Source organism: Elephas maximus, chromosome 3 (assembly GCF_024166365.1).
Source record: "Elephas maximus indicus isolate mEleMax1 chromosome 3, mEleMax1 primary haplotype, whole genome shotgun sequence".
Taxonomy (NCBI): Eukaryota; Metazoa; Chordata; class Mammalia; order Proboscidea; family Elephantidae; genus Elephas; species Elephas maximus.
In genome coordinates, this window is record NC_064821.1 from 26,170,236 (window position 1) to 26,183,137 (window position 12,902).

The 12,902-nt window shown below is 39.1% G+C and overlaps 1 protein-coding gene across 1 annotated transcript; it reads right to left on the reverse strand.

Annotated features, from left to right (window-relative positions):
- Window positions 1-2,624: 2,624 nt before the first annotated feature.
- LOC126072090 (olfactory receptor 7D4-like) lies at window positions 2,625-3,563 on the reverse strand. The gene is given in 1 exon segment (XM_049876756.1): window positions 2,625-3,563. A coding segment is annotated over 1 exon segment (939 nt).
- Between the last annotated feature and the right edge of the window lie 9,339 nt (window positions 3,564-12,902).

Consider the following 12,902-nt stretch of genomic DNA (forward strand, 5'->3'; position numbering starts at 1 on the left):
AATCTCACAAGGATTTGATTGTTTTCATATGGGGAGAGAAGAAAAGCAGAGCTGAACTGAAAAAATGTGGGGGCCTGAGTGGGTGACCTGGAAGGTGGCACATCTCACATGTGAGAATCTGAATAGATATTTCCAAGTGATTTATCTTACTGTGATAAATACAGACATAAAATTTGCCATTTTAACCCTTTTCAAGTGTACAATCCAGTAGCATTAATCACAAATATCACTGCTGTTTGTTCTCCAAAATTTTCATCACCCCAAACAGAAACTCTGTACCCATTAAGCAATAACTCCCCATTTTCCACTCCCCCCGGCCTCCTGGTAACCTCTAGTCTACTTTCTGTCTCTATGCGTTTTTCTATTCTAGACATTTCATATAAATGGCATCATATTTGTCATTTGTGTCTGGCTTATTTCACTTAATATAATATTTTCAAGATTCATTCATGTCATCATATATTAGAACTTAATTCCTTTTTATGGTGGAATAACTTTCCACTGTATATATTTACCACATTTTGTTTTTTTATTCATCAGTTGATAGATGTTTTGGTTGTTTCTACCTTTTGGCTATTGTGAGTGATGCTGCAATGGACCTGGTATACAAGTACCTGTTTGAGTCCCTGGTTTCAGTTCTTTGTGGTGTACACCCTGGTGTGGAATCTCTGGTCATATATTCATTCTATGTTTATCTTTTTGAGGAAGCACAAAACTGCTGTCCTCAGTGGCTGCACCATTCACTTTCCCACCAGCAATGCCAGAGCACTAATTTCTCTACATCCTCACCAACTCTTATTATTTTCCATTTTTCTGATAATAGACAGCCTAGTGGGTGTGAAGTGGTATCACATCGTGGTTTTGATTTGCATTTCCTACTGACTAATGAGGTTGGGAACCCTGGTGGTGCAGTGGTTAAGAGCTACAGCTGCTAACCAAAAGGTCAACAGTTCAAATTCACCAGCAGCTCCCTGGAAAACTTATGGAGCCCTGGTGGTGCAATAGTTAAGAGCTCAGGCTGCTAACCGAAAAATCAATAGTTTGATTCCACCATCCTTGGAAACTCTGGGGCAGTTCTACCTTGTCTTGTAGGGTTGCTAGAGTCGGAATCAACTTGATGGCAACGTTTCTTTTTTCTTTTTTTAGTGAGGTCGAGCATCTTTTCATGTGCTTATTGACCATTTATTTATCTTCTTTGGAGAAATGTCTACGCAAGCCCTTTACTTTTTAATTGGGTTGTCTTTTTTGTTTTTGAATTGTAGGAGTTCTTCACATGTTCTGAATATTAAACCCTTATCAGAAATATGACTGCCAGATATTTTCTTCCATTTTCTAGTTTGCCTTTTCACTTTCTTCATCATATTCCTTGATACACAAAACTTTTAATTTTGATAAAGTTCCATTTACCTGCCTTATCTTTTTTGCTCATGCTTTTGGCTTCATATCTCAGAATTCATTGTTAAGTATTATATACTGAAGGCTTACTTCTACAAGTTCCATGGTTTCAGTTCTTACATTTGGGTCCTTCATCCATTTTGAGTTAATTTTTATATATGGAGTGAGGCTCAGATTCAGCTTTCTATTTTTCTATGTGGAAATTCAGCTATCACAGCACCATTAATTAAAGTGGCTATTTCAGAGATGAGTAACTGCCTTTTTTTTTTTGGAACTATCATTCTTGATGACACCTCTGGACAGTCTCAGAAAAAAAAAAATAAACCTCATAAATAACAACTCTTATTCCATTGTACTCATTATTACATGTTTTAGGACCCTGGGGATTTAAAGCCACAATGATGGAAAATAAAGGCCAGAAGGAAGAAGGAAGAAAGAATGAAAGGAAATAAGGAGAGAAATGAAGGAAGGAAAGAACCAAAAGAATAAAGCAACACGTAAGAGTTATCCTAAGTAGGATATTACTATGAATTATCTGAACAAACCAGCTTTCAAATCTTGATTGTCACCCTTGAAGCTGAAAATCACATCACTATGCTTATGAAAAGAAGGATAGCAAAGTTAGAAAGTGGGCTCAACATCAACTTATTGGGTTTGAATACATTCCAATCTTAATCTTTTCCTCTGAAAACTGGGGTAATTGTGAGAATATATCTCAAAAATGTTGCAGATGAAGGGGTTCAGCATGTAGCTGGTGTGTCTGTCACAGAAGGAGGCCAGAGCAAATTTCAGTGATGTGGCAAGCACATGGTTATAACTATTGCATAATTTTAAATCCATTTCACTGAAAGAAAAACATATACACAACCAAATTAAGGTGAAGAGCATCAATGTTGAGGGGTTAATTTTTGGAGAAACCATGTCAGTACTTGACATAATAAATGCTTCAAATGTAAGGTTGTAAATTTCAGAAATGGCTAAAAGAAAGCTAACCAAAGACAGAAATTTTTAGACAACATGTAGAGAAGAGAAATCAAAAAGAATTACCAAAATAGGAATGGAGCAAAAACAGTACAAAAACAAGTAGAGATCAAAGTCATGGATGTTTTGGGAATAACAGAAATGAAGCATGTCTTTGGTGGGAGAAAAACTATCAGAATATTTAATTAATGGCATTTGCTTTTGGAGCCAACAAAGTCCACTTATCCCAAAGGCCAGCCAGGGTCTTATCACTTACAAGAGACTACTTTACTGAGAAGCCTTCCAAGGGCCCCCTTCATATCCTTATTCCTTAGACTATAGATGAAGGGGTTCAGCATGGGGGTGACCACAGTGTACATCACCGTGGCTACTGAGCTTTCCTGGGAAGAATGGGTCACAGAAGAACTAAGGTAAACCCCAAGACTTGACCCAAAGAACAAGGAGACAACAGAGAGGTGAGACCCACAGGTGGAAAATGCCTTATACTTGCCCCCAGCAGAGGACATCCTCATTAAGGAGGAGACAATCTGAGAGTAAGAGAAGAGGATCCCTGTGAAAGGAAACACACCCAGCAGGGCAGTCGCCACATACAAGAAGATGTTATTGATGAGGGTATCAGAACAGGCCACTTTGATAATCTGAGCCAGTTCACAGAAGAAATGTGGAATTTCAGTGCCTATGCAGAAGTTCAGCCGTGTTATCAGTAGAATATGAAGCAGAGAGACCCAGAAAATGATGATCCAAGATATCAGAACTGATAAGACACAGAGGCGGGGGTTCATGATGACTGTGTAGTGCAGGGGGTGACAGATGGCCACAAACCGGTCATAGGCCATCATGGACAGGAGGAAATTGTCCAGTCCAGCAAAAATCATGAAGAAATACACCTAAGTGAGGCATCCTATGTAGGAGATGTCTTTGCTCTGTGTCTGGACGTTCACCAGCATCTTTGGGACCGTGGTGGTGATGAAACAGATGTCAACAAAGGACAGGTTGGACAGGAAGAAGTACATGGGGGTGTGGAGGTGGGGGTCAAAGCTGACGGCAAGGATGATAAGTAGGTTCCCAAGCACAGTGACCAGGTACATGGACAGGAAGAGTCCGAAGAAGAGGGGCTGAAGTTCAGGATCCTCTGAGAGGCCTAGCAGGAGGAACTGTGAAACTTTTGTTTGGTTTCCTTCTTCCATGTAGCTCGTGTGCCTTCTAGAGGAGAAGGCATGAGTAAGGTTCACCGAATATCCAGCTGGCATCTCAACCAGTCATCACCTTTACAATACCACTTTACAATACCACCTCTATTGAATCCTTCCAATGACAGTGACTTTCTTGGTCACGGGTAGCCCTTTTCCATTTTAAATGTGCATGATTGTTCAGACTTTCTTTCGTTTATCAGAAACCACTCTGTTTTCTATTCTCTTGTTCTAACTCTTCTATTTGAATCAATGCCCATAAAGCAATGTTTTCTTTGATATGACCTTTCCAAACTAATTGGAGATATTTTGTGTGAACACTTAGTGTATTTTCCTGTATGATTCCCAAACTCCCTTCAGCCTGATAGCTCTATAATAGTGATGAATGGTCATCTGAGTTAACACTGCATCCCTTATTCTGTGAACTGACACTTTGTATAGATGTGACCATTAAACTTATAGTGCCTTACTTTTTTCTTTTTAAAAATAGGTTTATTACTATTACCTTCTTTGTAAAGTTTAGAAATCCCTTTGTGCACAAGAGGATCTCAAAAAATATATAATAATTACTATTATCAAATTGCTTTATGACAAGTATTTTGATTACATAACTCCCCCAAGGTACAGTATAGAGCTGTGATTTTTAAAATGGTTATTTGAATCATACTGCCTGGATAAATTTTGGCTCCACCAAGTTACTACCTGTGTGACCTTAAGAAAGTTCGTTAAGCTTCTTAGCTTCAGATACCTCACCTTTGCAATGGGAGTAGTAAATATTTCCTTTCACAATGAGATTGATGAGTGAATTAACTGAGATATAGCATGTACATTTTCTAGTGTGGGGCTTGTAGCATACAGCAGGCACTGGATAATTATAAACTTCTGTTTTTATCATCATCACAATAAATCTGTCCTACATGGCTATCATTTATCAATATCTCCATGAAATGTGGGCTGCCATCCAGGATGGAAAATAATCATTGTAAATAAAATAGGCCTGTTACCTCTTTTAACTTCTATCCAGCAATTCTAATTAGTGAAGATTCCTATGGCTTCCTCTTTCAGAGACTGCCAGCCAGAAGGATTCTTCCAAGAGGTGGAAAGGGCATGTAGACTATGTAGAAAAGAGGAGGAAATGAAAACACACGACCGTTACGATAAAATACAGGCATGTCGTGGGGTTGTTAATCAATGTCATGAAACAGTCTGTGTGCTGTTTAATGAGAAGCTGTTTAATGAGAAAGTACAACTAAAAAAAAAAAATCGTGGAGTGAATTACAAAGAATATGACGAATAAATTTGATTAAAAAAACTTTTTAAAAAACTTCTGTAGAGCAAATCATACTAAAGAAAATTAGAATTCATGCTTAAGATTTGAAAATAAATGTTTACATTCTCCATGACAGAAAAACGAACAGTATTATTCATGCATAAATAAAATCCGTTGCCATCGAGTCAATTCCAACTTATAGTGACTCTACAGGACAGAGTAGAACTGCCCCATAGGGCTTCCAAGGCTGTAATCTTTACCGAAGCAGACTGCCACATTTTTCCCCTGTTGAGCAGCTAGTGGATTTGAACCATCAACCTTTCGGTTAGCAGCCAAGTGGTTTAAACACTGCTCCACTAGGGCTTTTTCAAGTGCAAAGAATGTTAATTAATTAAAAAGAAATAATTGAGGACACAATTTAGTCTGGGGAGGTGGTTAGGGAAGACTTCTCTGAAATAGGATTATTTGAGCTGAGAGAGGAAGGATGGGTAATTGTCACTCAGAGGGCGTAAGGAAAAGACAAGCATTGTAGACTAAGTAAGAGGACAGAAGTTCAGTTGCCCTGTGGATGGTGAGTTTGATAATGGAAGGAATTTGAGAGTCCAGGGAAATGGAGAGCAGAGAATGAGAACCTGGAAGGACAGAGCTTGTGAGATCCATAAGCAGAACACCCAGGACTGCTCCTAGATGTACCTTTCATGTTGGTAATTTTACGTTTATTTGTGGGTCATAGATTGTGACTCTGTTTGCTCACCATTGTCTCTTCAGGAACTTACTATGTGTTAGACATGTAGTAGATGCTCAACAAATATGAATGTTAGATGCATAATAGGAATTGAGACCAAATGGCCAACTATATCACAAAAAGAAAATAATCAGGCTCATCGCATGCCTAAATATAAACACAAAATTTAATAGTAAAATGCATTCGTATCTATTTTAACATAATACATCATGAACAAGAAGTACCTACTCCAGTAATGGGAATCTGGTTTAATTTTAGAATTTTTGTCAACATAATTTAACACAAAAATATGTTAGTGAAAAGAAATCATAACCAGAATCACAACAGAAAATGCATTTCATAAAATTTAACAGCCATTGTCATGGTTAGCAGCCAAGGAAGAGCCTCTAGGTAAACAAGAAAATTAAAGACAATTTCTTAACCCAATAAAGACTCACTGTTTTGAAACCATAGCCAACAGAATACTCTATATTAAAACACAAATATTTTTGTTAAATTCATGAACAGATCAAGGCAATTGACTCCCATGTCAATCCTTCCACTTCCTTCTGATCATTTTAAAGAGATTGGTAAGATAAGAAAAGAAAATGGACCTGAGCACAGAAATGGAGGAAATAATTATATTACCCATAGTTGATATTGTAGACACTAAGGAGAATAACAAAATAAACTATTAATTGCTATCAGTAAGGCAGCTAGATATTAAACAAATATTTAGAAACCAATAGCTTTCATCTGAGGTAAAATTAGTTAGGAAATGTACAGAAAAATCCAATCTAATGTCTAAATACACAATACCTTGTACATAATAGACGCTCCTTGAATAGTTAGTGAATAAATTTTGAATGTAGGAAAGGTAACAGCAACCTACAATTAGTGGAAGAGAGTGAAGTGGTGTTTGGTAAAAAAGATAAGATAAAATGTAAAAGTTGCTGAGATGGAGCCTCTTTGGAAAATAACACAATCAAGAAATGGCCATTTCCAACTCTTCTTGGAGAGAGAATCCAGATTTCAGAAAGACAAATGAAACAGAAGAGAGCTGGAAAGACTGGCAGCAGTGGAAGCTAAGGTACCTTCTACATACAGGGACTTCACCTTCATAAACTAAATAAATACAGGACTGTCCCAGTCTCATTATCATAGAGGTGTGACCCAGTACCCACTTTCTGGTCTCTTTTCCTTCTTATACCCCAACCCTGATCAGGACTCATTGATTGTCTCCAATTGTATCACTGAAGCTCTTTCTCTTCTCTGTGGTCTGTCTCTAGGAAGACCAACTGGGTTTTCCTTAGTCTGGGATCAGAGAATTTACAGGTGAGGGGCAAAGAGGACATGTTTAATATTTCCAGAGTCTCTGGGGTTGAATTCTTAGAGCTTCTCATTAAATAAATTGTTCTGTTGTCTTCTATTCTCCAAATCATTCATGTCCCTTGGGTACAAAAAAAGGTAACAGAATGACTGTCTCTTTGTAGGCAGCTGTGTGGGGAGATGGATTTATTTCCTGCAAGGGGGAACTCAACTTTGTTTGGCTTGATTTAAAACCTACAAGGTATCCCCTAAAGAAAGTTTAACTTCTTCAAAGAACCAAACCTAGGAACCATTGCCCTTAGTGTAGAATTCCACCCTGTGATGTGTTTGCCTTAAAGAACCTTTGGAGATTTTGTGGGTCACTTGGTGTTCACAAAGTTATGGAGGCAGAGAGGTCATGCTGAAGACAAGCAAAGCAGTCAATAATTTTGATGCTATTTACGAACTAACAAGATGAGGAATTGGCCTGCCCCTGTACCCTGCTGTGCTCAGTCAGTGACTGGGAGCAGCCCAGAAGTGATACCTCAGCACAAACTCATTGGTGGATTCAGGGGATTGCTAGTCAGTTATGCTTCCCACAAGAGATCTGAGGGGTGTGACCTGGGATGAGGCAGCTTACTTTAGCTGAGGCACTGCTCAAAGAAGACTGAAGGTTGAGGCCTCTCAGATAGCCATACTCCCCACACCTGGAAGAATAATTATTTAACCCTGAAGGAGGATCTTGATGACACAGCACAGCATTCACTACAGTCCACCCCTTGGGCCATTTGGATAGACTTCTTTGTATAAATTCTGAGCATAGGTCCTCCATGGTTCCTATGGTACTTTTTTAGGGAAGACAAATTATGAGGGGGGGTCAGTGGAACAAATTAGAGCTTCTGCTACTGCAGGTGGTCTCAAGGCTGATTCCCAGCATCTTCCTCCTCTACTATCCATTCTCAGTTCCCCTCACCCTTGAAAAGTATCTCTGCTAGTCTGGGTGGTATACCTGGTGGGATGATCCTGATCTTCCTCCCTGACGGATTTGAGCCTCTAGTCACCATTTCTGTCTCAGGCCATAGTGGCTGCATTTGACCATTTACTGTCAAAAGTGAAAAGCACATACCAAAAGATACACAAGTGGATGACCTTTTCACCTGCCTAATTGTGCGGCCCTCATACTTAGCTGTATGATCCTCCAGAGCCCTGTGGGGCTTATGCATTCTCCTAGCAGGAGAATCACAGTACAGGCCTTTGGGATTCTAGATTAAGGGCATGTTACCCACAACAGATGTTTATATGTCTTTTTCAGAAATAGCTTCTGGAAAGTATTTTCTAGATTATTATTATTATTGGTAAGCATTTACCTTCACATAGGGGTAGAGACAAGACTGAGTGATAGTTATCTGGAGCAGACAAGTATAGTTGCACTAAGAGTTAATACATTTTTTTTCTTTTAGTAAATAGCTCCTCCCTGGAGAGTCCCAAATGTTTCACAGGTCCCGTGAACCTCCCAATAATCCAGAAACTAAAGGAAGTCTCCAGAACCTGCATAAGCCTGTACCCACACCAGGTTGTTAAATACTTTGAATGTTACATACTCTCGTAGTTTAGTAATTTGCTTTCTCGCAATGCACAATGTGAAATACCTCCAGTGTGTTGGATGCCTGGAAGTATTGCTTCTCGGATTCAGCCCTCCTTGCAGTCATTGGCTGGCTGGGCTGAGCAGGGCAGAGCTCCTAGGTGGAAGAGCCCCTTTTCCACCCACCAGTGCTGTTGCTGCTGCTCCTATCATCTGTGATGAGAAGAGATGGAAGGAAATGGGAGCCTCCAGCTTGGGGACTACACTTCCTGGACCCTCTGGGGCTTTCCCTTGACTCTTTCCCCACAGTGATGCTGCAGGATGACTTTCTCCCTGTGCCAAGTCCTGCCACAGTGGCCTTGCACTTTAGCACTTCTGGTCTTTAAATAACATATAACTTGCCTCTTGTCTAAAACAACACTAACAGCTCTCACAAATATTATAGCAAGACACATGATTCTATGTACTTACCAATAGCAACTCATTTAAATTTCACCATAACTCTAGATAGCAGGTACTATTTTAACATCCACTTTAACTGAGGAGCTCTGGTGGCATAGTAGTTAAAAGCTCGGCTGCTAACCAAAAGGTCAGCAGTTCAAATCCACCAGCCACTCCTTAGAAACCCTATGGAGCAGTTCTACTGTGTCCTATAGGGTCACTATGAGTTGAAATCGACTTGATGGCAATGGGTTTTTAACTGAGGTACAGGGATATCAGATGACCTGCCTGAGGTCACACAGCCAATAAGATTTGGATTTGAGATCCAGGGCTCAGCATCTGAGTGCCAGAGCCTGCTGTGCATTTTGTGTGTACCTCATAAATGGACTTTCAAAGTTCCACAAGTACTAAACGGTGTGCAATTTTACTCAAAGTAACAGTAAATAAAAACAAAAATGAAGTTCTTTTAACACTGATTAAACCAGTTCCAGCTTGCAGTGGTCAAATCAGGAAATAAAGTTTTCAATTTTGAATATACCATGGACTGACTGCCAGAAGAACGAACAAATCTGTCTGGGAAAAAGTAGAGCCAGAATGCTCCTTAGAAGCGAGGATAGTGAGACCCAATTTCACATACTTTGGACATGTTATCAGGAGGGGCCAGTCCCTGGAGAAGGACATCATTCTTGGTAAAGTAGAGGGTCCGTGAAAAAGAGGAAGACCTTTAAGGAGATGGATTGACATAGTGGCTGCAACAATGGTCTCAAGCACAGCAACGATTATGAGGATGGCGCCAGACTGGGCAGTGTTTTGTTCTGTTGTACACAGTGCTATGAGTTGGAGCTGACTCCAGGGCACCTAACAACAACAACAACATTTAAACACAGGAAAGCACATGGATAGGTGGCCATGAGCAAATGCATCAAAATATAAATTTTATTTATCCTTTGAGTTTACCATGCTAGCTCTTATTATTAGCATTTTTCAAGTTTTCAAATATCAATAATGTGTTGCTTCCTTCTCACCAAACAGTTAAAGTGTTAGCAGTTTTTTAAATATTGAAAAATAATAAATGACTAAGAAAATTAATCAAATAAAAGAATCAGGCAGTACATGATTGAAAATAAAAATATAATCAAACAATTTTGAAAAACATGAAAATGTTCCTGTCCATCTATCTAAGAGTTTGTTCTTTTAATTTGTCATGAAATTTCTTCCGAGGCTCTTTGAAAAGTAAGTAAATCAAGGAGGTTTCCTCAAGGACCAGGGACCCACCTCTTCTGAAAAGTAATCAAGGAAGATCGCAGCCCTACCTCCCAGTTTCCCAGGAGATTAGCGTTACTTCAGATGTCCTGCTATAAAGATATTAGAAAATTAGCAATTTTATCTTGAAAACCTGAAAGCAATGGGTTGTATCCACTTAGCGATGTAAAGGGTCAGATTCCTTTCTGTCCTGCAGTCTCTTTAGAGAATTGTCTGTGATGCATCACATCTTTAATCAACAATAAAACTTCACTGCATAATCAATAATACAACCCTACTTTCTCTTCTATATTTGTGGAGAGATTTTCTGAGCTGAGAGTAGATTTTGTTTTTAATTATATTTTCCCAACATCTATCTCCTTCACTTAGAGGTCTAGATGGGCAAGGGCCAAGTCTATTTTGCTCACTTGTATTCCTGACACTGTATTCCTAGTCAACTGCATTAAAAATAGCCAAAACTCACCAAAATTTGAACAGAAGGTTTATTCTGAGCAGTTATTCTACATGCATATTGGGATACTACCTTTACTCCAGAAAAAGTGAATGGCTCAGAGAAGGTAAGTACAGTGGGACTTGTAAAGAGAAGTTGTTTTGTTGTTGTTTAGTGCCTTTGAGTCAGTTCCAACTCATAGCTGCCCTATAAGACAGAGTAGAACTGCCCCCATAGAGTTTCCATAGGTGGATTTGAACTGCTGAACTTTTGGTTAGCAGCCATAGCTCTTAACTACTACACCACCAGGGTTTTCGCTCTACTAAAAAAAAAAAAAAAAAAATTTTTTTTATGTACAACAGAACAAAACACTGCCCGATCCTATACCATCCTCCAAACTATTGCTATATTTGAGCTCATTGTTGCAGCCGCTGTGTCAGTCCATCTCACCAAGTGTCTTCCTCTTTTTCATTGACCCTCTGCCTTACCAAGTATAGTGTCCATTTCCATGGACTGGTGCCTCCTGATGACAAGTCAAAAGCATATAACACAAAGTCTCGACATCCTCGCTTCCAAGGGACACTCTGATTGTACTTTTTCCGAGACAGATTTGTTCATTCTTCTGACAGTCCACGGTATATTCAATATTCTTCACCAACACCGTAATTCAAAGGCATCAATTCTTCTGTCTTCCTTATTCACCGTCTAGCTTTTACATGCAAATGAGGCGATTGAAAACACCACAGCTTGGATCAGGGGCACCTTAGTCCTCAAAGTGACATACTTGCTTTTTGACACTTCAAAGAGGTCTTTTGTAACAGATTTGCCCAATACAATGCGTCTTTTGATTTCTTGACTGCTGCTTCCATGGGTGTTGATTGTGAATCCAGGTAAAATGAAATCCTTAGCAACTTCAATCTTTTCTCTGTTTATCATGATGTTGCTTATTGGCCCATTTGTGAGGATTTTTGTTGTCTTTATGGCAAGGTGTAATCCATACTTAAGTATGAATTTTTTGATCTTTATCGGTGTTTCAAGTCCTCTTCAATTTCAGCAAGCAAGTCTCAGTCATTGGCATATCGAGGGTTATTAATGAGTCTTCCTCCAATCCTGATGCCTCATTCTTCTTCATATTGTTCATATTATTCATACAGATTGAATAAGTATAGTGAAAGTATACAACCCTGACCCACACCTTTTCTGATTTTAAAGCACATAGTATCCCCTTCCTCTGTTTGAACGTCTGCCTCTTGGTCTATATACAGGTTCCTCTAAAGCACAATTAAGTGTTCTGGAATTCTCATTCTTTGCAATGTTATCCATAATTTTTTATGATCCACCCAAAGAAGAAAACTAAAAAACCAAACTCACTGCCATTGAGTCAATTTCGACTCATAACGACCCTATAGGACAGAGTAGAGGTGTCCCATAGGGTTTCCAAGGAGCAGCTAGTAGATTTGAACTGCCCACCTTTTCATTAGCAGCCATAGCTCTTAACTATTGTGCCACCAGGGCAAAAAAAAGGAGGGAGAAGTACAGGTCAACCACTGGCTAAAGTTAAGGTGATTGAACCCTGTCTTCTCCCTTTACTGAGATCTACTGATGTCAGGTTACATCTGGCCTGGCTGCTAAAAATTTGACCCTCAACCCACATGCATCCATGAGACTCTTTGAGATTTAAATTAGGGGGTAATGGTTTGATGACTATCCTTTTCTAGCAGGATAAGACAAATTTACAGTGTTATACAGCAGTTTCTGGCAGGCTTTTGCAGTTTGTCTCAGGCTTTTTATGGTTAATATTTGGTTTCATGGATAAGAAAACCCTTAAAATCAAAGTAAGATGTCCATTATTAATTTTCCTCTTTGAAAGCTGTTAATGATTACTTTCAGATGAATGAATGAAAAGCTCCTCAAACGTCCCTTGGTTTTCTTTGGAATAGGCTTCAGCATTCTCTGATTTTCATAAATCTAAAAATTAGGAACAAATCCAGACAAGTAACTTGAGGCACTCCAAGGGGCATTAATTTCAGTGATGCCTATAAAAGTTCATTTTAATAATCAAATATCCAAGCATAGACAAACTTTACCTTCGGATATTTGTAAATGTTTGTTGAAAGGGTGGGAGTAAGACAGGTGTTTCGTCAAGAAGTATGAAGGGCCTAAAATATTATCCCACTTGTACAGGTGTGTACTTCGTATTTTTGAGTACTGCAGAAACACAAGCACTTGGGTCAGAGAAAAGTGTCCCTTACTGATACAACTACATCAACAGCCAGAGTAACATTGTAGCTTTGGTCCCCTACGCTTTTAGTTCTACA